The sequence below is a fragment of the Eucyclogobius newberryi genome, unplaced genomic scaffold, assembly GCF_026437365.1.
Source record: "Eucyclogobius newberryi isolate DKJ021-1_F unplaced genomic scaffold, fEucNew1.0.hap1 SCAF_1, whole genome shotgun sequence".
Classification (NCBI taxonomy): domain Eukaryota; kingdom Metazoa; phylum Chordata; class Actinopteri; order Gobiiformes; family Gobiidae; genus Eucyclogobius; species Eucyclogobius newberryi.
In genome coordinates this window covers 7,940,932-7,962,973 of record NW_027315723.1, presented here as the reverse complement: position 1 = coordinate 7,962,973, position 22,042 = coordinate 7,940,932, and the positions used below count along the sequence as shown (strand labels likewise).

Below are 22,042 nucleotides of genomic sequence, written 5' to 3'. Positions count from 1 at the left end.
ATCTCAATATCCTTCTTTTCACACAGAGCTGGGGTCAGTCTTTGCCTCATCGTGGGTTTCAGAGTGATGAAAATCCAGCGCGGTTTTCATTTAACAAACTATCTTTTAAATAGGCATTAGGCACAACCCACGCTTCCTGTTATATAGCACATTTTGAAGACTTTTCCCATTCAAAAGATATAATATTTCAAATAGTTCAAACTAAATATTATATCTTTGGCATATACGATTCTTATTTCGCATCATTCTGAAACCTGTGGATAGAACTAGGAACCTACTTGACATCCCCCCAGAACCGTCGATCCTAAAAGTGTAGTTAAAAGCCCTCATTGTGGTCAAAAAGTTGGCGTGAGTACCTGTGTAATTACATATTTATAGTCTATTGTTAATTTAAAAGAATTAAATAAATAAATAAATAGTTTACTTCTCCCAAAATGAAAGGGTAATGAAGTATGAGAAGCCAAACGTTAATACATACAATTAGGCCAACTTTGTAAGCACATACGTCGAGGGACATTGGCATCTATGGGCTGAGGCTTAAATCGTGGGCTGAAAAATAAAAGCCGAGTTCAAAAGCAAAGCCGTGTTGTCCGGATGCCTATATAGACCCTTCAAAATGCTGTCATGAGAATGTTCACAATTCCTAAATGGAGGCGAGTAAGTTAAAATGAAGTAAACCACGAGGCAATTTCAATGATTAACTGACATCGTAATAAAAACGAATCTAAATACTCGTAGTTTAACAAACTTTATAAACAGATATAAAGCTACAGTTGTTAATTTATAGGGTAGATATGTCAGTTCGTTTGCTTTTCTATGACAAAATGGAAATAGTCCATTTGTGGTTCAAAAGAAGTGTAATTTGTGGCTAAATGTCTTTAAACTAAGCTTTTGATATGACTCAAATGCATCTGAGCGGGTTTCATTTGCCAAAACCACCTTCATTTTCCATATTCTGTGATATTCTGACGTTTTGACCAGTTTCTCTTTTGAAATCACAGTACGTTCCACTTAATGTTTCCTTCCAGTTTCCTCCATTCTGGAACCGAGAAAGATTTCGTTCAGAAGCTTTTTAAAACGATCTAATAGTCCCAGGTTTTAAAAGCTTGCCCAACACTTTACTTTTGTTGACGTTTCCTTGGTAACCCCTCCACAAAAAAGTTGCTCCCGCAGCAGCTGTGGCCTACTTTTACGCACAGGCCCCACGCTGCCGTCCCGAGCGTCTCTCTCACACCATGTCCCGGGGCCACTCGCTGAACCTCGTCCCCGTCCCGGATCACATCAGAACACAGCACTTGACGCAGTCCTGCCCCGGCGCGACCCTCTTCTGCAGCGCCGCGCGCGTCGCGGTCTCGAACACTTCCCAGATCCCCTCCTTAGTCTTGGCCGAGCACTCCAGATAGTCGTACGCCCCGATGCGCGCCGCCATGGCCCGGCCGTCGTCGGGCTTCACCGGCCTCTTCACGTCCTCGTCGTGGCGCAGGTCCTTCTTGTTCGCCACGAGGATGATGGGCACGTTGGGGCAGAAGTGCTTCACCTCGGGCACCCACTTCTCCGGGATGTTCTCCAGCGAGTCCGGGCTGTCCGCGGAGAAGCACATGAGGATGACGTCGGTGTCCGGGTAGGAGAGCGGCCGGAGCCGGTCGTAGTCCTCCTGGCCGGCCGTGTCCCACAGCGCCAGTTGCACTTGCTTGCCCTCCACCTCGATGTCCGCCACGTACGTCTCGAACACCGTGGGCACGTAGACCTCCGGGAACTCGTCCTTGCTGAACACGATGAGCAGACACGTCTTGCCGCACGCGCCGTCTCCGACAACCACGAGCTTCTTCCGTATGTCCGCCATCCGCGCGTCCTCGGCTGTCCCACCGCCGCCGGCTCGCGTGTACCATCCGAAGACGCGGACACCCTTGTTTTGTTGTGTCTTCTCAAATGCCGAAAACAACGAGGCAGGGACGTGTTTTGTGTTGTTGCCGTGGAGTCGGGCGCTTCTCGCGGCGTCAGGCCCTTCCCAGCGTCCGCGGCGGCCTCTTTATAAAGCGCACATAGTTTCCTAAATATAGCGCTCCAATCGGAAGCGGGGAGGTGAGCTCACTGCGGCGGCGGCGGGCGCTGATTGGAGTCGGGCGGGATTTTCCCAAGGCAAAGGAGGGTCCCGCGCCACGAGGGCCCATCCCGACGAGGGGCCACGCAACTGAACACATCAGGATCACCGCAAAGAGGCGTCGTCAACGAGCGTCGTGAAGGAAGAGGCTGGGTTAATGAACAGTTGCTGAATTGGTCCAAATAGGCGAAATGATGATGAAAAAATAAAATAAAACACCAGTATGATGTCATAAATTAGGCTTACAGCTTAATTGACGATGTGGGTAATTGTTCAAGGGTCTATGTTGAACCATAGCATAATAAATGTATTCAAAAGATGTGCATAAGACTGTAATTAATATACATACTTGTATACTCTTCACACACAGAGGTGCCCACCATTCGTGTCCCCCACCTGTAGGCTTTGATGCTCAACTCATATCACAGGTGGCACTGGCCCCCCGAAGACGAGTGGAGTCTTTTTGATATCATCTCGTGGGCGACAGTAGCTACGAATGAAGAATACAGGCAGTTGACTTTAGGCTGTATTTAGGATGTACAGGCCTAGGATTTGTGATTGTACAGGCCTAGCATTGTGATTTTAATGCATTTTGCCTGCTGTGTGAAGCACTTTGAATTAAGATAAGATAAGATAGCCTTTGATGTCCACACATGGGGACATTTTGGTGTCACAACGCAGGTAGATACAGGGGTAAAGGACAGATAACTTATAGGAAGTTTAAAAAAAACACTCTTAATAGAAGAACTCTTATAAACAAAAACAAAAATTGCCTTGTGTATGAAATGTGCTCTACAAATAAACTTGCCTTGCCATTTGAATGAAGACCAAAGAAAGCCTACATTCCAAGTCATTATCAAACAACAATTATGTAAAAAAATGTGGGAACCCTTTCTGTTGTCAGCGTGGAACAAAAAGAAAACCACCCGAATACATTGAGACTTGTCTTTGATTGTCTTTTAGTCCATAACGTTAGCGTCTGATTGTCACATTCACATGCAGTGACGCACTCTCTACAGCAGGGGGCAGTGGCGGCGGTGAACCCTCGTTAGCTCGAGTCCAGCGGAGCACGGAGCTAAATCAGCGCTCTACACCAGCCTCTCCGCTCCAAAGGGAAACAAAACATTTACGGGAGCGGGTCTTGGACGGCGTGCTGCGAGAACAGAGCCGTCAGTCGACCCCAAAAACGCGTAAGTCCCCGGGCTGCACCGGCTCGCGCGGCGCCCGATTGCGGAGCTCTGCCTTTTTTCGGAGCCTCCGCCGCGGCGTGAGTCTTTCCCTTTTGTTTAGCGCTAAGGGCCCTCTGTTTGGGACTTGAAGGGGGGCCATGTTGTTTAGTTTGGATGATGTGTTGGCTCACTACTTGGCAACCGTGGCTAACTAACGATTGCCCTCGCGTGGGGTTTATGTGGCCGATTGAAGGTTGTTGTTGTTCGTGGTCAGTGCGGGGCAGGAGCGGGACCACGGCGTAAAAAAACCGGAACAATACTGTTTCTCTTTTGAAGTGTAGCACGGGATGCCCATCATAAACACACATCGGCCCGCAGCAATTAGCCCCTGATGCTAATCTCGAATACATCCGATGTGACATTAATGAATACACTTTTAACACGTGCAGATGCTTTGTTCGCTTTATCGAAAATGTGCGTGTGTTTTTGACGTGACAGCCACAGTCCGTCATGACAGTGCTCCAGTGATTCTGTAACATGAACATGCTCTGCTGGGGCTCTGGGCTTGCGCTGTAGCTTTGTGTTAGCCGCTACAATGCTCTCTGTTTTTTGGGGCTTCATCTTTGTGTCGCCGGTGAACATTTGCTTGTAAAAGACACAGCAGCGCACACGCAGCCCGTGGGTTTCGCCGTTTGTGTTTTCACGCTGACATTGTGGTTTGGGTCACGTCAGAAGAGCTGACTGGTGGTGGGGCTTGTGTAGAGTTAGCATCAGCTAGCCGCCAGAGCTAACAGCAGCTTTGTTGTTGACTAGCATCCTGAGTCACTTGTCTGATTTGGGCTCCGTTTTGTTTTTAATTCGCTCCCACGGGTTAGACATTTACATTGAACTTGGATTGATGAAATAATGGTCGCTTTTGAAGTATTTCTCTCCAACGAAAATTTGAAAAGGGTCAAACAATGAGGTATAGCCAGAAAAGCATACAATCTGCTACGACAATTTTAACGCATTCATGGGTTTCAAAGTGATGAAAATCTACCTCTGACGCCACGACAATTAAAGATTAATCTCAAAATATATGTTTGAATGGGCTAAAGTGCTCTAAATCTCACCCACAATCACTGGGACTTTTTTTAAGACCTTAATTAATGCTAAATCTGGAATATAATTAATATTAGTATTATTATTCATCTGTATCAATAGTTGAGACATGGGCTATTATGTAATGTCTCTTACACTTACCCACTGCGTAAGATTGCAGCTAGAAAATAAGTAAAAGCCTTTTTATTTTAGTTTATATGTTTATTTTTCTATTGCACTAAAACCCTTTTTTAAAATACATGTGTAGTGTCCCTCCGCAAACCTGACATGTAACTTTGTAGGGCTGGGCGAAAACATAATTTTCTCTCTCTCTCATATTGATCAATCTGGATTTTTTATTACATTTGATTCGGTCTTTTCAGAAATAAAGTCAATGGCTTTTAGTAATAAATTCTACAGACTTTTTAACTCAAATAATATTCAAATGTCTTCCTCCAAAGCCTAACCTGCTCATAACCACATGTTTTTACTGTCTATTGACTGTAGACTCTCGATTCAAAAACCTCTAAAATAATTGTCAATTTCACGTGACTTGATCTGTCGATCTTAATTGATTAATTGCCCAGCCCTACTAGGTCCGTGCTCACCACCAGAAATCATACATGGTGGGGTTTATTTTTTATAATCTGCTTGTCATTTACACCTACTTCAGTTATTTGCACTTGATCCATGTAAAATGTATCTTTAGCTTTATCTTTTAATTGTAGAATATGTTCATAGTTCACATTTCAAAAATATCCAGGAACATTAACATTTGAGCGAAGACTAAAATCTGAACTTCTAAACTACCGGTAAACCAAGAATTCGATGTATTTGTTGAGATCTAAACTACAGAGATGAGATGTTTTATTGTTTGCACAGGAAATTCTGTTTAATTATTGCAATATTTGCTATTGGTTATGTTGACCTTTCAAATTTCGATTGAATTGTGACACATCTTTTTAGCTCTACATGGATCTGGAAGAAAAAAGTATGTATCCTGTTTAACAGGGATGTCCAAACCTTTTTCATCGAGGGCTGCATTTTTAAACCTATACGGAGTGGAGGGCCACAGAAGGGATTCATTCAATATTTTACATTTGATGTAGTTTTGATGAGCCACCCCACCTTTTAATGAGGCTTGGAATGAGGTCTTTGCAACATCATTCCAAGCAACATTTGAGAGCAGAATGTATCCAATTGGAATGTAAAAAGTACTACTTTTGAGTGTTTGGGCCAATTTAGCAGGAACACCAAGGGCCAACAAAAAATGGTCTGAGGGCTGCATTTGGCCCTGGGTACATTGAGTTACTCTCTCTGAGCAGCTTGGGCAAAACCAATCATCTGTTTAGAACACCACAAAAAGCTACACATTCAACCACTTGATATCGTTTTGAAGTAACAGTATAAAAGGACTCTTAGTAGCCTTTCAGGTACAAAAGCATTTATCATCATCTTTTTGTCGTTCCAGGTTTTCCCGTGGAATGAGCATTCCATGCAGCATCCTAGGCATGAATGACGTGGCCTGGCAGGAGACAAGAGTTGGGATGCTGCATGCCAATGGTGCTCCTGAGGGTGGAGTGGTGAGGGTGCATGGTGTAGGTCCCTTGGCCACAGTGGCAGGTGCTGCCCAGGCTCCTGGAGGGCCGCACCTACAAGGACTGGACCGGGGACAGAACCAGGCCCCGGGCATACCACAGCCCCCCCTCAGCGGCCGGTCCCAGGACGATGCCACAGTGGGATACTTCTTTCAGAGGCAGGCTGGGGAGCAGCTTGGAGGGTGTGTCCCCAGCAAGCACCGCTGGCCCACTGGGGATGCCAACCATGTGGATCAGGTGCAGTAGTACATTATATTCTAAGTACAATTTCTTCTTCATTTTATTTTTTTAGTTAAAGGTGCACTATGTAACCTTTCTGGTTGGTCTGCCATCTGCTTGTCTACTTGGAAACAATGGGCCTCGTTCAAGGCACTTTCTTATTTTTTTTTTATTTTTTTTATTATTTTTTTTTATCAAAGTTGTTCCTAAGGTGTTTTGGCATATTATATACTGCTATTCATATAGTAATAATGATGATGATAAAAAGTATTAATATAACATTCTAAAATGGTGATCAGGAGTGATAAAGAGCACAGGCAAAAATGGACTTGTCTGCAGTCTCAGCCCCATTCCCTCTGTATGAGAAACTTTTATAAACCCCATGTCTGGGTGGTTCCTCTGGGCACACCGGTTTCCCTCATGAACCCAGAACATGCCCTTTAGGTAAAATCCCCCAATGAAGGTGATCCTGACCAAGCCGAGCTCAAAATGGTACTGGTTGAAGGATGGGTCAAATGCAGAGGATACATTTTGCTACGGGAAAAATAGATAAATGATAAAAATCAAAATTAGGCACAATTCTCATTTTAAAAAAGGAACTTGTCATCTTAAGTGCGCATTGAGAATCTGGTGCAGAGTTGTCTCAACATATTCTTAAAGTGGAAATTGTGAACAGTTTCTAAGAACATTCTCACATGAGGCCCAATAAGTATAAATGCAGTTGTTTTGTTGCTGTGTCATTTGTTTAGAGCAGTGGTTCTCAAACATTGAGACACCCCTATATGTACTTTTCTTAAGCCCTGGCACTCTTCTGTTATGAATATGTATTGTCCTGCATTTAATGAACAAAATGTAAAATGTGTATCCAAGCGTGTTATCGTTTAATATTAGAATATAGGAAAGGATAGTCTGTTTTCTAGATGTATTTAACAATTTTGCACATAAAACATGTTGCATTCAATCTGTGAGTTGTCAGTTTATACAAGACATATTTGAATCTAAAATGTATCTGATCCATGGAGAATGGCTTTTTGAAAATTAACTATTTATTTATTCCATTTCTATTGTTTTGTTTCAGGTCCGCGCTGTAGATGAGATGAATTATGACTTTCAAGCTCTTGCTTTGGAGTCTCGGGGAATGGGAGAAGTACTTTTTTTCATTCTTATAAAGATAATTCTGTTAAATGCTCTGCTTTTTGCTAATAGTGACCTTTTTTGTTTTGAAAAGCTTTTACCTGCAAAGAAGCTCTGGGATTCTGATGAACTGGCCAAAGATGGACGGAAGGGCATGCTGCTGGGAGAGGAGTGGAGAGACAATGCGTGGGGCTCATCCCGTAAGACTTTAAAAAATATTTTAAGGGGCTGCAATAATAAAATAGTTTTAATAGTTTAATACACATTTCTTAACAGTTTGGGATTTAATTTTCCATATCATTTATTAACAAAGACCCATAAATAATACTTGGGATGGACCAATATCTGTATCAATATTGAGATATTGGAAAAATGTAATAAAGTAGCCGTTCCAGAATGTCTGATACTGAACCTATGCTTGAACAATTTGGGGAACATAAGATATTTTTTCAACTCTGTAAATATGGACATATCACATCTCATTTTAATCCATCAACACATTTATTTTACTGCATTTTAGTTTGTCTGCTGTGATGTTCATGTAATGGACATTGCATGTATTATTGTCCTATATTTATTATAATAATCATAATAACAATAATAATACATATTTGCATTTTGGGAACCGATCTGAAGAGGAAAGTCCCCAAGTATCGGAACTGAAAAAGCTGGATCGGTGCATCCCTCAATAATAAATTTCTACTCCCCATAGAGACTTTGGGAAATGTTATTAGTAGATATATTTCCTACATACAAATGAAACACTTCAATGGCTTTAACGGTATTTGCCATTATTTATTCTACATAGTATATTGCCAATACATCAATTTAAGTAGCATTTTTGATTCCTTTGTAATTATTCTTTCAGCCCATACATGTTTTCTTAAGTTGCAATTTTTTACAAGCAAAAATTAGCCAAAAATTAGACTTTAGACATTAGACATTTGAAACTGGCCTTCTTGTTCAGATCATTCAGTGTCTCAGCCAATCATGGTCCAGCGACGTCCTGGCCAGAGTTTCCATGGCAACGGTGATGCCAATTCTGTGCTTTCACCTCGCTCAGAAGGTGGAGGTCTTGGTGTCAGCATGGTGGAGTACGTCCTGAGCTCCTCTCCGGGAGACAAGATCGACAACCGCTACAGGAATGGCGGATATGTAAGGCCCATTCGCTTAAAAATGAAATCCTTCAGACTTATGATCTGCAATAGTTACACCCAATTTTCTTGTTCTGTTTTTCAGGTAGGAGATGGTAATCAGGACGGCAGAGAGAAGAATGACGTCCCGGAGAAAGTTTCTCCATTTGAAGAAGACAAAAGCCTGGAGCAGAAGGCAGCAGAAGAGGCTGATCCTGCTAAAGCCAATGGTAGAGGGCTGCTCAATGGGATGGACCGGGACTGCAAAGATTTCAAGTGAGACTGTTATATTCAGTATTCAATAATAATCAAAGCTTTTTTGTAATCCAATTACTCTATTTACTTGATTACCATATTTTGGGCACAAAAAGGCCCACCGGACTATAAAGCGCATAAAGCTAAACAATACAGACGGATAGGTCAGTCAGTTGAGCTTTATTAAACGCGTTCAACTCATGGCCCAAGATTCTTGGGGTCCTTAATTAAGGTGTCTGCGTTGTTCCTGACGTATAGTGTAGTTTACATTTTTACAGAGCGCAGTGAGCGCAGTGTGTAGCGGTAGACTACTGTTCCCAGAATGCTTTGTATACATGTTATTGGGACTTCCGGTTCGGGAGTACCGTAAACGTGCTTCTAGACCTGCATCTGAGTCTCTCGTGTCCCAAATCTTCTTTATACACCGTGTACCACACAAGATCGCTTCGAGGTCAGTAAGCACAACCAGAAATAATCCATACAAAGCGCACTGGATTAAAAAGTGCACAGCTGCGGTTTTTGAGGAAATTAAAGGCTTTTAAGTGCGCCTTATAGTACGGTAATTGTTGCAGCCCTAACCAGTATTTAACTATTTCTGCTTTTCGATACCGGCTGAAAAAACTAACGGTACCCAGCCCTAGTTCTAGTCTTGATCAAAATACACCTGGGGTTGTGTTTTGTGTCATTCCCACATGTTTCTCGGCAGAGATCCAAAAAATTGCCCTTGGTCATTGAAAAATGCTATGAAACCTGTACACTGGAGTATATTTACTCTTAACATACAGGGTTAAGTACGGAGTTGGCTGTTTCTAAAATGTACAATTCTATAATAACACCAAAATACTTTTTCTTTATCGTTTTCTAATTCTGTTCAAAAGTTCTGAGCCTGTTACTATTTTGTGTGTCCAGCCCGGCCCCTGGCAGTCGCCAGGCTTCTCCCACTGAGGCGGTGGAGAGAATGGGCCCCCCTCAGCCTGGTCTAGAGATGATGGGCCAGCCGCACCCTCACACTCTGCAGCAGCCCAACCCAGTGCAGAACAAGCCCCCCACAGAGGACTTCCACAGCCAGGAGGCCCAGAACATGGCTGGCCTGGAGCATCAGCAGGGGGTCGAGTCCCTGCAGTTTGACTACGCCGGAAACCAGATCCAAGTGGACTCCTCTGGGACACCAGTGGGATTGTTTGACTACAACTCACAGCAGCAGGTTTGGACCACCTACTACTTTGTATAAAAATTAGATTTTTATAATTTTCCATACAATTGTAAATTCAAGGCTTATCTAAAGGAGAGGAGGCCGGCTGCACACAGAGGATTTTTAAATTAGATTAACTGTCACGGTCACCAAATGGTGGTAACAGACTCACATGTACCCCACTGACGTGAGCGGTGCAAATAATCACTTTTTAGAAGTGCTACACGAGCCCTGCCAAATCAGGCTCAACGTCGAGCTAAAAATCCAGTGTGTAGCATTTTAGATAAATATTGTAATTTTTTTAATTAACGTGATGTAAAATATTTTTGTTGTTGTTATATTAATCAATTAATGTACTAAAAATGGGAATTATGTATCCAAGTTGACTGCTTTTAGTCATTCGTTCTTAGAGCATAGACTCATAAATCATATAGTGAATTGGAAGACGATCTCTAACTCATTCTTTGTGTTCAGTTGTTCCAGAGGTCCAACCAGCTGACGGTCCAGCAGCTCACAGCCGCACAGCAGCAGCAGTACGCTCTGGCTGCAGCTCAGCAACAGCACCTCGGTCAGTCTCCTCATGTCCCCTTCTCCTGCTCCCTCCGCTTCCTCTTGCCTCTCTGTCTGTTTATCTCTTCTTCCAGTGTCTTCTTCTCCTTATTTGTCCTCTTCTCCTCAGATTTTTTTTTAATGCCAGATTTTGTGGTTACTTACACTGACTTGTGCTCTGTATTCTCAGCTGGCCTTGCTCCTGCCTTTGTGCCAAACCCATACATCATCAACGCGGGTCCCCCTGGAACTGACCCCTACACCGCCGCTGGTCTGGCTGCAGCGGCATCACTTGCAGGTCTGTCTACACTTCACTTCTTACTTTAGCAATTCCATTAAACATGGCCATTAGTTTTCAAGACCTTTTTATATAGGACATCATTTTACAGCAGTGGAAGGTGCATTTTGTTTACTTATTGTCTTGATTCCCCTAGGCCCCTCAGTGGTACCGCCTCAGTACTATGGAGTTCCCTGGGGAGTGTACCCTGCAAACCTCTTTCAGCAGCAGGCTGCCTCTAATGCCAACCACAACGCTAACCAGCAGGCGTCTAACCAGGGACCAGGCTCTGGACAGCAACAGGTACCATTCTTTTAGAGTAGTGCCTTTTCTGCTCTGCAGAAAGAATGTGTTGGCTGCAATCAGATGGTGTGTTTTTCATAGGGTTGGGCGATATCAAGAAAAATGTATATAGGCAAGTTTATTTGTAGAGCAGCAATCGTACACAAAGCAATTCAAAGTGCTTCACACAACAGGAAAAATTGCTAAAATCACAAAGCCATTTTTAGGGATGTCACGGTATCAAATTTGAGGGTCAGGATTATCATGAGGAGATTTTACTATTTTACCAAAAGGAAACATTCATATTTTTTTTTTTTTTTACTTGCAAATATCCCTGAGAGGAAAATGTGTCAAATCAAATCAAATCAATTTATTTTTGTAAGGCCCAAAATCACAACAACAGTTGCCTCTGAGGGCCAGTGTCTTTATAACAATTAACCTGCCATCATTTAGTACAGCAGATAATCAAAAAAATAAAATGTATTGGCCACAAATGGATTAAATAATATAAATGTACCATACTTTTTGGGTTATATAGTAGTGATGGGTAGATGACGTCAAGGTGCGTGTTACACATTCCTGACTCTATTGCACCATCTGGTGGTCTGAAAAAGGTAGCCCTACTGCTTCTTAAGCAGATGTTTAACACAACACTGCATTTGTTTATTCAAAAATGTGAACACTGATTCAGAATATGTTCTGAGGAGCAACAAATATGATATATCTTAGTCATAAGGTCACTCAATCTTAGTAATTAAATCAAATAACAGCCTATTGTACAATAAAGTAGGCTGTAATGTAAGAAGTGACTCGAAATGAATATAAAAATAATAGGTCTTGAAGAGGTTATTCTTGTGGACGATCACTATTACCCCTCTAAGAGGAACCGGCGCTTCTGACACGAGTGACGCCAATTGACACAGTAGATGTGTTGGTCACGTGACTTTTCTTAAAGTGACACAGAGTGACACACAGCTCGACACAGGCGTCACTTTCAGAGCTCGACATACGTGTCGGCGCCTCGACTTGTTTGGCCCATCACTCCTATATAGCGCTCCTGAATAGAAGCTGAGCACACTACAAAGAAAAAAGCATTTGTACATATACGGGCTGCACCTGTCAATAAACGCCAGTAATACGAGATAATTACACATACAGTACACAACTACATTGTAGTGACAATGAGTCTTTTGAACCGGGGGTCTCGCGGTGCACCTGCAGTCTGCTGCACTGCGGGTCTCAGACTAATTTTTCAGTAAATATCGGATTGTAATAAAACATTTTGAAGTTAAATATACAAAGAACACATCTGAGCTGTCCCCGTTGTCCTTGATTACTGTACTTTTGGGACTTTAAGCTGCTACTTTTTTTCCCATGCTTTGAACCCTGCAGCCCATAAATGGGTGTGGTTAATTTATAGATTATAGGAGCACTCTAGCAGGAAGCGCAAGCATTTGACACATTACACTTCTTCAATGTATTTTTTTCCTGGCCGCGAAGGAGGGTCTAAGGACACGGTATGCTGGGACATTTGTCTAAGGACACGGTATGCTGGGACATTTGTCTAAGGACACGGGATGCTGGGACATTTGTCTAAGGACACGGGATGCTGGGACATTTGTCTAAGGACACGGGATGCTGGGACATTTGTCTAAGGACACGGGATGCTAGGACATTTGTCTAAGGACACGGGATGCTGGGACATTTGTCTAAGGACACGGGATGCTGGGACATTGCCAAGTCCCTATGAACAGTGTCACCCTCCGAACTGTTTTGATTTTGATTCTGATTTTGGGCGTTACAAAAATGAATTGAATTGAATTGTAATGGAACTGTAGAGGAAGACGTCAGTGGACAGGGGTCACTTTATTTTAAGCTTCAAAACACTGTTTTATTACAATGAGACTCATTCACAGAGAAATTAGTTTAATGAGGTGAATCTTGACGCGGCTGAACACACACACGGAGCGCTGACATGCGATATGCATATGCGATATGCATTTCATACATTATCCGGAATATGGAAGTACAGAGCATATCATCAGTGTTTTATTTGTAATATACAGAGGGACATCCACACATTATTTGCATCGCATACAGCACCGAATTATACTGTGCACTGAGCGGCAGAGCAAGGCGCGCTGCCTCTCTTCGCCCCGCCTCCTTCTCCAAACATTATTCCCTTGTTAAAAACATACCTGGAGTAGCCTTTCGCTTCATTCATACTATTTTGATGACTCCTGGTTAGAAACTCCTCTCACTTCCGAGTGTCAAACTCGTCCTGGATCTCCTCAATAACTGACGTTTTCTTGATCTGTGACTTGGCTCTGAGAATGTTCTCGAACGCCAAAACTTGTTCTGTGAATTTCTCCCATCTAATCACAATTGATACAACTGCTTGTTGAGACTCGGAAGTGAGAGGACAGCTTGAACTGAGGAAACATTATCTTAAATTGTTTGTAATTCCCCCTGCAGTCAGTAGATAGCACCAATAACAATACAAAAAAATACATAATTTTGTCCTTTAGCTTTGGATGATATTGCAATGAATGTAAGGAGAATTGACAACCAGGCTTCACAAGCAGCATGTGTGAACTCTAGCTTTTGTTTCAGGTGATGCGCACAGGAGGGAACCAGCGGCCCCTCACCCCAGGACAGGGCCAGCAGAGTCAGCAGGAGTCTTTAGCAGCTGCTAACTCTGCCCTGGCCTATGCTGGCATGTCAGGTCAGTGCACATGTTAATCACCCTATATGTTTAGTAGTTTTAATTACAAGAAACATTACTTGTCATGGATTGTCATCAACACGTCCTAATGGGGTGCATGGTCTGGCGTGGGGGAAAATGCAACAAATCCTGCTAATTTTGTTACAAATCTAATTCAGGAGTACAACTCCCGGTACTCTGCTACATTAGCCTGTTAGCTTGCCCCTGAATTTATTTTTTCTCAAGCGTAATTCCGTCTGCTGCCCCATGGAGCCCATAGGAGTTCCAGGACGAATACACTTTTACTCACCTTGTGCAGCTAAAGTTAAATTACAGCGTTCTAATCCATGTCCTTATCGTATTCTCCTCTCCAGTTCAATGAAGCCCAGTCCACAAAACATTGCCATTAATGCAGTTTGAAGACTTCACAACAAAAATAATATGTGTAGATCTTCATGTGAGTTTGTTCCACGCTGGATAAGCCAGTGAAACTGTGACAGATTACCACTTTCTTCTTTCTGTAAAAAAATATATATTTTAAAAAAGGGCAATTTTCCTCACACATGTTTTAAAAAACAATGTTTTTGTTTGTGACATGACAAAATGTGGAAAGGTTCGAGGAGTATGAACACTTTTGCAAGCCACTGTATAATGCTCATCATAAATCACTATTTTAATGTTGATATCCTCTCCAGGTTATCAGGTATTGGCCCCTGCAGCGTACTACGACCAGAATGGGGCCCTCATGATGGGACCAGGAGCTAGGACGGGTCTGGGAGGTCCAGTCCGACTGGTTCAGACCCCCCTCCTTATAAACCCCGCTGCAGCAGCCCAGGCCGGTAAGTCACGCTTCAAAACATCTTTTAATGAGAGTTGCAATACATTCACTGTTCCTCTCCAGCTGCCGTGTCTGCGTCTGGCTCTGGGAACAACATGTCAGGACCTCAAGGCAATGGTCTGTACCGCTCCATGCCTCAGCCCCAGCCTCAGCCCCCTCAGCAGCCCCCGCCTCCCAGCAGTGGCCTGCCCTCCTCCTCCTTCTACGGCTCCGGCTCCATGCCCAACACGTCCCAGAGCAGCTCCCTGTTCTCCCACAACTCTGCCCCTCCACACAGCTCCTCACTGGGCTTCAGCAGCGCCGGGGCCTCCCTCGGTGTGGGGCTGGGGTCGGCTCTGGGGGGCTTTGGATCTTCTGGTCAGTGAAAATTATAAAAGTAAAAGATGATTGTCAGAAAATCAGATTCTAACATTTATTTGTGATCACTTTGTTATAGTATTTTTTACTTTCCCAATAAAAGGATTACGGGTGCATGATATTATCGGCAATAATGAAAACATTTGTTAATTTGAAAGAAATCTGTTAAAAATTCCATTGTCCTGTGTCCCTTCTAAAAAAGCAACATTTAAAAAGTATGAACATAAAAAAATGCTTTGAGTTTTTGTTGTTGTAGCTCATAAGATAATTTAAGACAGGGGTGTCCGGACTAGGGCCCGGGGGCCAAATGTGGCCCTCAGACAAATTTTTGTTGGCCCTCAGGCTTCCTGTTAAGTTGGCCCAAACAACAAATAGTAGTACATTTTACTGTAAACTGTGTATTGGACAAATTCAAACATGTTTACGTTATACCAACCTAATATTAATGTTCCAAATCTTATTAAAGTTGTGGAGGCATCGAACTATGTCAAATGCAAAATTTCGAATGGTTAACTTCATTGTCTGGTTGTCTGTGGCCCTCTGCTTGGTATAAGTTTGGACATCCTGATTTAAGCTCTATCTGATTTTGAAGTGTATTTATGGGTTGCAGGTAAATTAATCCTTGATTCGAAGGATTTTGTTAGAACCAAAGGGTCTAATATTTAGATGAATTACGCTATTGCCAGGACAATTGGTGACTATGTCAATTTTTTAAAATCAGGATGGAATCCATAGGCCTGAAACCCATTAATAGACCCCAATTTGAGAACCATTCAAAATACATAATTTTGCGTTGAATTGTTGCTCTTCAAAGGTTTCATTACTCTGAAACCCTTTTCATTGAGCTGAGCCGCTTCCGTTTTCGTTTTCCTGCAGTATCGAGTTCCAGCAGCAGCAGTGTGTCCAGGCGCGACTCTCTGCTGGCCACCTCAGACCTGTACAAACGCGGGGGCAGCAGTCTGACACCCATCGGACAGCCCTTCTACAACAGTTTAGGGTACTCCTCCTCCCCCAGCCCCATTGGCCTCACTCCAGGACACTCTCCTCTCACTCCTCCTCCCTCACTGCCTTCCTCACATGGGTCTTCCTCCAGTCTACACTTGGGTAAGTCACCCTACCTTTGATTAAGTCTGTAATGGGAATTCACATAGAGTAAAGTCATGTTGAAATTGTACTTGGACTGTGCCCCAGATACATGGTAAACCTACTAAAATATAACATTATAACACATAATCAAGTATTTGTTGAATACAGTTTAATATTGATTTGTATTAATAATTACAAAAACATTGGATGGAAATTGCTCCAATTGCATCCAAGTTTCATTTGTGCATATGCCTCTAGAATGTATGGAGTGGTACCTCTAGGGGAGGTGAGGCACTGTAAATGTTAATGTTTAGCCATCTCACTTGAGGCAACAATTGCATTTAGCCTTCCAGATAGAAGGATATTTTATTTCGTGTTAACTAAGTTTTTAACAATCTCAAGATTAACAGCCCTGGTATCCTTGTTTGTTTTAATCTTGTCCCCTTCTTGTACCTAGGAGGCCTAACAAACGGCAGTGGACGCTACATCTCTGCTGCCCCCGGTGCAGAGGCCAAGTATCGCAGCGGAGGCACATCTAGCCTGTTTAACTCCAGCAGCCAGCTCTTTCCCCCTTCCCGGCCCCGCTACAGCCGTTCAGATGTCATGCCCTCCGGACGCAGCCGCCTCCTGGAGGACTTCAGGAACAACCGCTTCCCCAATCTGCAGCTCAGGGACCTGCCTGGGCACATGGTGGAGTTCTCCCAGGACCAGCATGGATCCAGGTGCAGCACTAGGACCAATGTTTACTCTAATGCTGAACTGAGGGTCTCCGGACTTATTTGCAGATGAAGACGAAAGTTAGTTTTGTCCCTGGTTTTAGTTAAACATTGTTTATATTTACCTGGTTCAGCGAAACACCAGAGGGCTGTTTCATAAAACAGGTTTACTTTGTTAGCTGGGCTCAAATGGTCAAGTCTGACTTATTTTGTTGTAATTTTGGGTCCATAAACCAGGTTCACTCAGACTCTTACTTGGTTGCTATTGGAGCAGTGATAGAGATTATGACACAGCCTCGATTGTTTATTTGTATCAAATATTTAATTGGAATTATATCTAAAGCTCAGAATGACAGGCACTATTATCATTGTATTTATTTTTTTCCCAAAGGCTTTATTTGATTGGACAGTTGTAGCATCATAGGGTATAGACATCAGCAAAAGGTTATGGCCCAGAAATGAACCAGTAATTTTCTAATTGATAAATGACCTTGCAAGGACAGCACATTAGTGAGAGTTGGTTTTATCCATAATGTACCTGTGGATTAGTGATGATAAAATACTCTATGTATGAAGTAAGTGCTAGTGATGTGCAGGTCAAGTTTTTTTCCCAACCCGCAGGTCCCGCAATTTTGGCGTTCTCTTAACCACCCCAGCGATTCTGGCTCTGATACTGGTGATCATAATTTGCTCTGGTGTCTCTTCTGTAGGTTTATCCAGCAGAAGCTGGAGCGTGCCACTCCTGCTGAGAGGCAGATGGTGTTCGGGGAGATTTTACAAGCTGCATATCAACTCATGACCGATGTCTTTGGGAACTACGTCATTCAGAAGTTCTTTGAGGTACTGCATAATTATTTATGTTACTCTTGAGTATAAAGTGATCCCAGTCAGATGTTTGTTCACTTGTCGTGTCTACTATTAATTTCTATGAATGCAGTGTTTAAACAAATCATTTGACATCCTTTGGCAGTGCCAAACTCTGTCAAATCTGACTTGATCTCCGAATCTTTCTTGTTTCGTTTTTATTTCTAATGTGAGCCTGTCCTCTTAGTTTGGCAGCTCGGAGCAGAAACACGCCCTGGCCACTCGTATCCGTGGACACGTGCTCCCTCTGGCCTTACAGATGTACGGCTGTCGAGTCATTCAGAAGGCACTGGAGTCTATCTCCTCTGAGCAGCAGGTAATTGTAAGTGAGCATTCTCTTTATTCTCTTCACATTTGTTTACTTGTGCAAATTGTAGAATATGAGAGCGTGTGTGTCTCCTCCTCAGAGTGACATCGTGCGGGAGCTGGATGGACATGTGCTCAAGTGTGTGAAGGACCAGAATGGGAACCACGTGGTGCAGAAGTGCATTGAGTGTGTGCAGCCTCAAGCGCTGCAGTTCATCATCGATGCCTTCCAGGGACAGGTTAATGCTCTTCTGCTCACCACAGCGCTGTTTAGTATTTAATACAAGTTTAGTTCATCTATCCATAGGTTTCATTCAGATTGAGTAAATTCTAATACAGCCAAAGCAAATATCAGTTCAAAACCAAATATTCTGTATTTTGAGTGCGCAAAGGTACTGAAGATTTTGGCTATAAATGGGAATCTTAAACCCATAATTACCAGACAGGTAAGAGATGTACCACCATCGCCAATCACTCGCACACACGAGTCAAACTGGGGGTGAAGTGGATACTACAGTTTATTGCACCTGGGTTTCAAAGTGCTGTCCCATCCAAGTAGAGATGTGATGAGATTGGGCATTGACAAGCAGGTATGGCCACAACACAATGTCCATGGAGAAAATTAGGTGAATTTGTGAGACATGCGCCCTCAAGGCAATGGAGCTTTTAACTAGTTTTTTTTAGTGCGATAAAAGCACCTATAATGCAATGAAAGCCTTTTATTAACAGTCTCGACGGTGCCGCCTAGAGCAAAAATGAAAAGCTTTTTTCGAAAAATTCAGCCATAGTTGTGCCAACATCCACATTTGTGCTGGCAAGACTCAGTGGACAGAAGTTTGTTTAATGTCCTCATTTGCATGTGACTTGTGTGCAGGTCTTTGTGCTGTCCACACACCCGTATGGCTGCAGAGTGATCCAGAGGATCCTGGAGCACTGCACTCAGGAGCAAACACTGCCCATCCTGGAGGAGCTGCACCAGCACTCTGAGCAGCTGGGACAGGTGAGCCCAGACTCTAGCGTGTGTGTGACACTGAGACTAGGGCCTATGCCAAAGTAAATAATGAAACAAATAGGGGTGTAACAATGCATTGCGCTGCTCAAATGTCACACGTCACCATACACATCGTACATGTGTCTTGATCAGTCTTGATTAGAAATTGAGAGCTGCGTGCTGAAAGACAACATTAAAACTATACCACAGCCACGTCCTGACGGCACACTGAGGATCGCCGCGCTGCATGGCTTTCACACTGCCAAATCAGAGCTTCAAAAGACCATCTCCCCTCATACATGCTTTTGTGCATGCTAGAAGCGGAAGCACATAGACACGCACACACACAACTACGACATTTCCCCATGTGTGGGCATTAAAGGATTATCTTATCTTAGCTGCACCGTGTAAGAGCACGTGCATGGACAAAGCAGACGGTGGTCAGCAGCATGTTTCCAACAAGTCCATTACAAAACAGCTGTAAAAATGCAGACACACTCACAGATATAATTAACAGACTAAATGCATCAAGCAGTTCACCTCATGTGAAGAAGAGAGCCTATATTGAGCCCTATATTATTTACAATAACAATAATTAAAATACTAAATTAACATAGTTTTTAATATATCATAACATTAATTATTTTAAGAATCATGATTGAATCCAATCTTGAATCAAACCGAATTGTGAGATTTCTGAATCGTATCACACAAAAAAGACTGTTGTACCGGTAATGTGCAGTGATATACATATTTCTCATTATGACCCTGGTTTGCTCAAACAGGTGACTGTTAAACAGTCTAAAAGCTCTACCTCGCACGGCTAGTCTTCATTATGATTGGTCAGGTTCTGTCTGATCTGTGCTGCAAATTATAAATCCTTCCATGTCCTTTTTATGATTTGTTAAGGCTTTCTGAAATACTTTTGGACATCTAATGCTGAGGACACATCAATATCTTGTCAAATGTCAAAAACTATAGTCGAAATCTACATTTGTTTGTTGATGGCCTGAATGCGAAAAAAAAGTGTTATGACCGAAAAAAGTGCTGTTTTTTATCGTCTTTTGAAAAGGTGAAGGAACCCTGAGAAATGCACATTCTCTACTATTACACTTACATTACAACCCAGCTTAAGCGCTAATAAACAAATAATTTCACTCAGTGCGTGGTTCCTCCCCGCGTGCTCCTCCCCGCGTGCTCCTCCCCGCATATCCCTCTCGTGCAGCTCATGATCCAAATGATGCAGGTTTTCCTCCTAAAATCCAGAGAAAACTACTTCACCTTTGTCGCCACTATTGAGAGACTCGTGAGTGAGTTAGCATCACTGCGCCACAACTTTGAACTGTTCTGGTCACCCAGGAGTCACATGTTTAATTACTACAGCCAAAAGACAAAATACATTATGGTTTATAATTATGATGGACGGTAACAATGTTTTTGTAGATGTAGTGTCTTTACTTTAGAATAGACTAAAAGTGGTGGCTTTAGCACAATTTGCGCTTTAAAAGTACATGCATCATCATCTGACAGAGGTGGGGTTAACTTGGCACCAGGCATTTTGTGACTCTTGGGAATTCAGAATTACTCAAACATCAAGACTGAAACAAAATTAACATATACATATGGAGTTGAAGGGAGCGTAGAGGACTTTTAACTGTGCTGTGCCTGCATCAGTCCTCATTGTAAAGTGTCCATTATAAAGCTGTGAATGTACATCATAGTGCCGTTGTTTTGTGTTGTGTAAATGTGAGCTGTTGTGCTTAGCTGTCATCACACCTGCCCCCTTCACTTATCCCATCAGAAATATCAAGGCGTTTCATTGGAGATGACCCCCAAATCATATTATTCAGTGTCCCGTGACGCACTGTTCAAGGTCAGGACATCTGCCTCTGCGCAGGCAGCTCGCTACCTCCTCTCTCCTCTCCTTCTCCTCTACTCTGTCTTTTGTATGTTTAATTTATTTCACTGGCAGGCCTGTCACAAGAAGCACTAAAACTTGTATTGAAAATGGATACTTATTTTAACAAATGACGTATGAAATTTAAGTTTGAATGAAATATTATTATTGTGCAAATATTTTGCTTTTTTAATAGAAAAAGTTACTTGAATATTCAACCTTTTTAATAATTCTATCTAAAACACTTTACAATTCTTGCCAACTGTGATATGCAATGGTAATTTTTTGCTTAAATGTGCTATTGGAACAGGCCTTACACCCAGAACCCCTCAAACAATTAACTATTTCTGTCTGCTTCATTTCACATCCTACGTTGTCATCTTTTTAATTTTTGCCCAAAGCATCTCCTCATTTTGTCTTTTTAATCATAGCGTTCAAATGTTAAAACATAGTTTAATTATACACTTTTATCAAAGTGCAAGGAGATGTTTTGGAAGCAATAAATGGTCTTCTAAACTGTAAAATGGATGCATAAAAAACCCTCTGCAAACACATGGCCCTAAAGTAGGGTGTGTCCTGGTTGTACATTAGACCTACAGCATATCAATAATATGTTACTCAATTATCATTTGAGCACCATGATCTAGCAATTATAAAGTGTTAATAATGTTTGTGGGTCATGTTTTAAAAACCAGTACAAAATGTAAACAAATTGTTTTTGCAGACTTAATCTGTCTCGACCAGGTCACTGGAGATATCCATGTTTAGAATGATCAAATCCTACAGCAACTTCTCATGTGGAAGTGTGTGTGAGACTGGGGAGGGACATGCTCCCGGATTTGGATTCACGGCTCTGCAGTCGGCTCACATGGAGCGCTCGTGTGTCATCTACTCGACCACCGAGCCGCACCCCATTTAAAAAAAATAAATATAAAATATAGCCGCAAGCGGCAATGATCGGCCCTCGCCACACCGCCGCCACGCCGCAAGAGGAGGGGGCGCTAACACGCCCCAATTGTCCTTTTATTACGCCTACTGCTGAATCTGTGACGCTGTCACATCTTCTCCCCTTTGTTTTACCATCAAAAAGCAATTTTATTTTGAATTCTTGGCAAAATGTGCGGCTTTGCCGCACAGACACCGTGACTCTTTGAATGAAAATGTGGATAACTTTTGATGGTCTTGAAGATGAGTCTCACCAAATTTCAGGTTAATAGGGCTGACGCCCTGGGAGGAGTTTGTGAAAGTCTAAAGTGTAAACATGTTCTGGCGATTTCCCCATTGGAATAACATG

At 42.6% G+C, this 22,042-nt stretch overlaps 1 protein-coding gene across 1 annotated transcript in view; it reads left to right on the top strand.

Moving 5' to 3' along the window:
- LOC140363246 (uncharacterized) overlaps positions 1 to 22,042 on the top strand; it is a 65,712-nt gene that overhangs the window by 34,154 nt on the left and 9,516 nt on the right. The window contains exons 27-47 of the mRNA XM_072449711.1: positions 1,174 to 2,013; positions 3,154 to 3,291; positions 5,822 to 6,185; positions 7,246 to 7,314; positions 7,396 to 7,501; positions 8,269 to 8,456; positions 8,541 to 8,710; positions 9,599 to 9,893; positions 10,356 to 10,449; positions 10,621 to 10,728; positions 10,865 to 11,010; positions 13,603 to 13,714; positions 14,389 to 14,532; positions 14,595 to 14,888; positions 15,765 to 15,992; positions 16,432 to 16,696; positions 17,401 to 17,530; positions 17,742 to 17,876; positions 17,962 to 18,099; positions 18,735 to 18,860; positions 20,653 to 20,724. Coding sequence (XP_072305812.1) covers positions 1,174 to 2,013; positions 3,154 to 3,291; positions 5,822 to 6,185; positions 7,246 to 7,314; positions 7,396 to 7,501; positions 8,269 to 8,456; positions 8,541 to 8,710; positions 9,599 to 9,893; positions 10,356 to 10,449; positions 10,621 to 10,728; positions 10,865 to 11,010; positions 13,603 to 13,714; positions 14,389 to 14,532; positions 14,595 to 14,888; positions 15,765 to 15,992; positions 16,432 to 16,696; positions 17,401 to 17,530; positions 17,742 to 17,876; positions 17,962 to 18,099; positions 18,735 to 18,860; positions 20,653 to 20,724 — 4,162 coding nt within the window. The remainder of the gene's footprint in view (positions 1 to 1,173; positions 2,014 to 3,153; positions 3,292 to 5,821; positions 6,186 to 7,245; positions 7,315 to 7,395; positions 7,502 to 8,268; positions 8,457 to 8,540; positions 8,711 to 9,598; positions 9,894 to 10,355; positions 10,450 to 10,620; positions 10,729 to 10,864; positions 11,011 to 13,602; positions 13,715 to 14,388; positions 14,533 to 14,594; positions 14,889 to 15,764; positions 15,993 to 16,431; positions 16,697 to 17,400; positions 17,531 to 17,741; positions 17,877 to 17,961; positions 18,100 to 18,734; positions 18,861 to 20,652; positions 20,725 to 22,042) is intronic.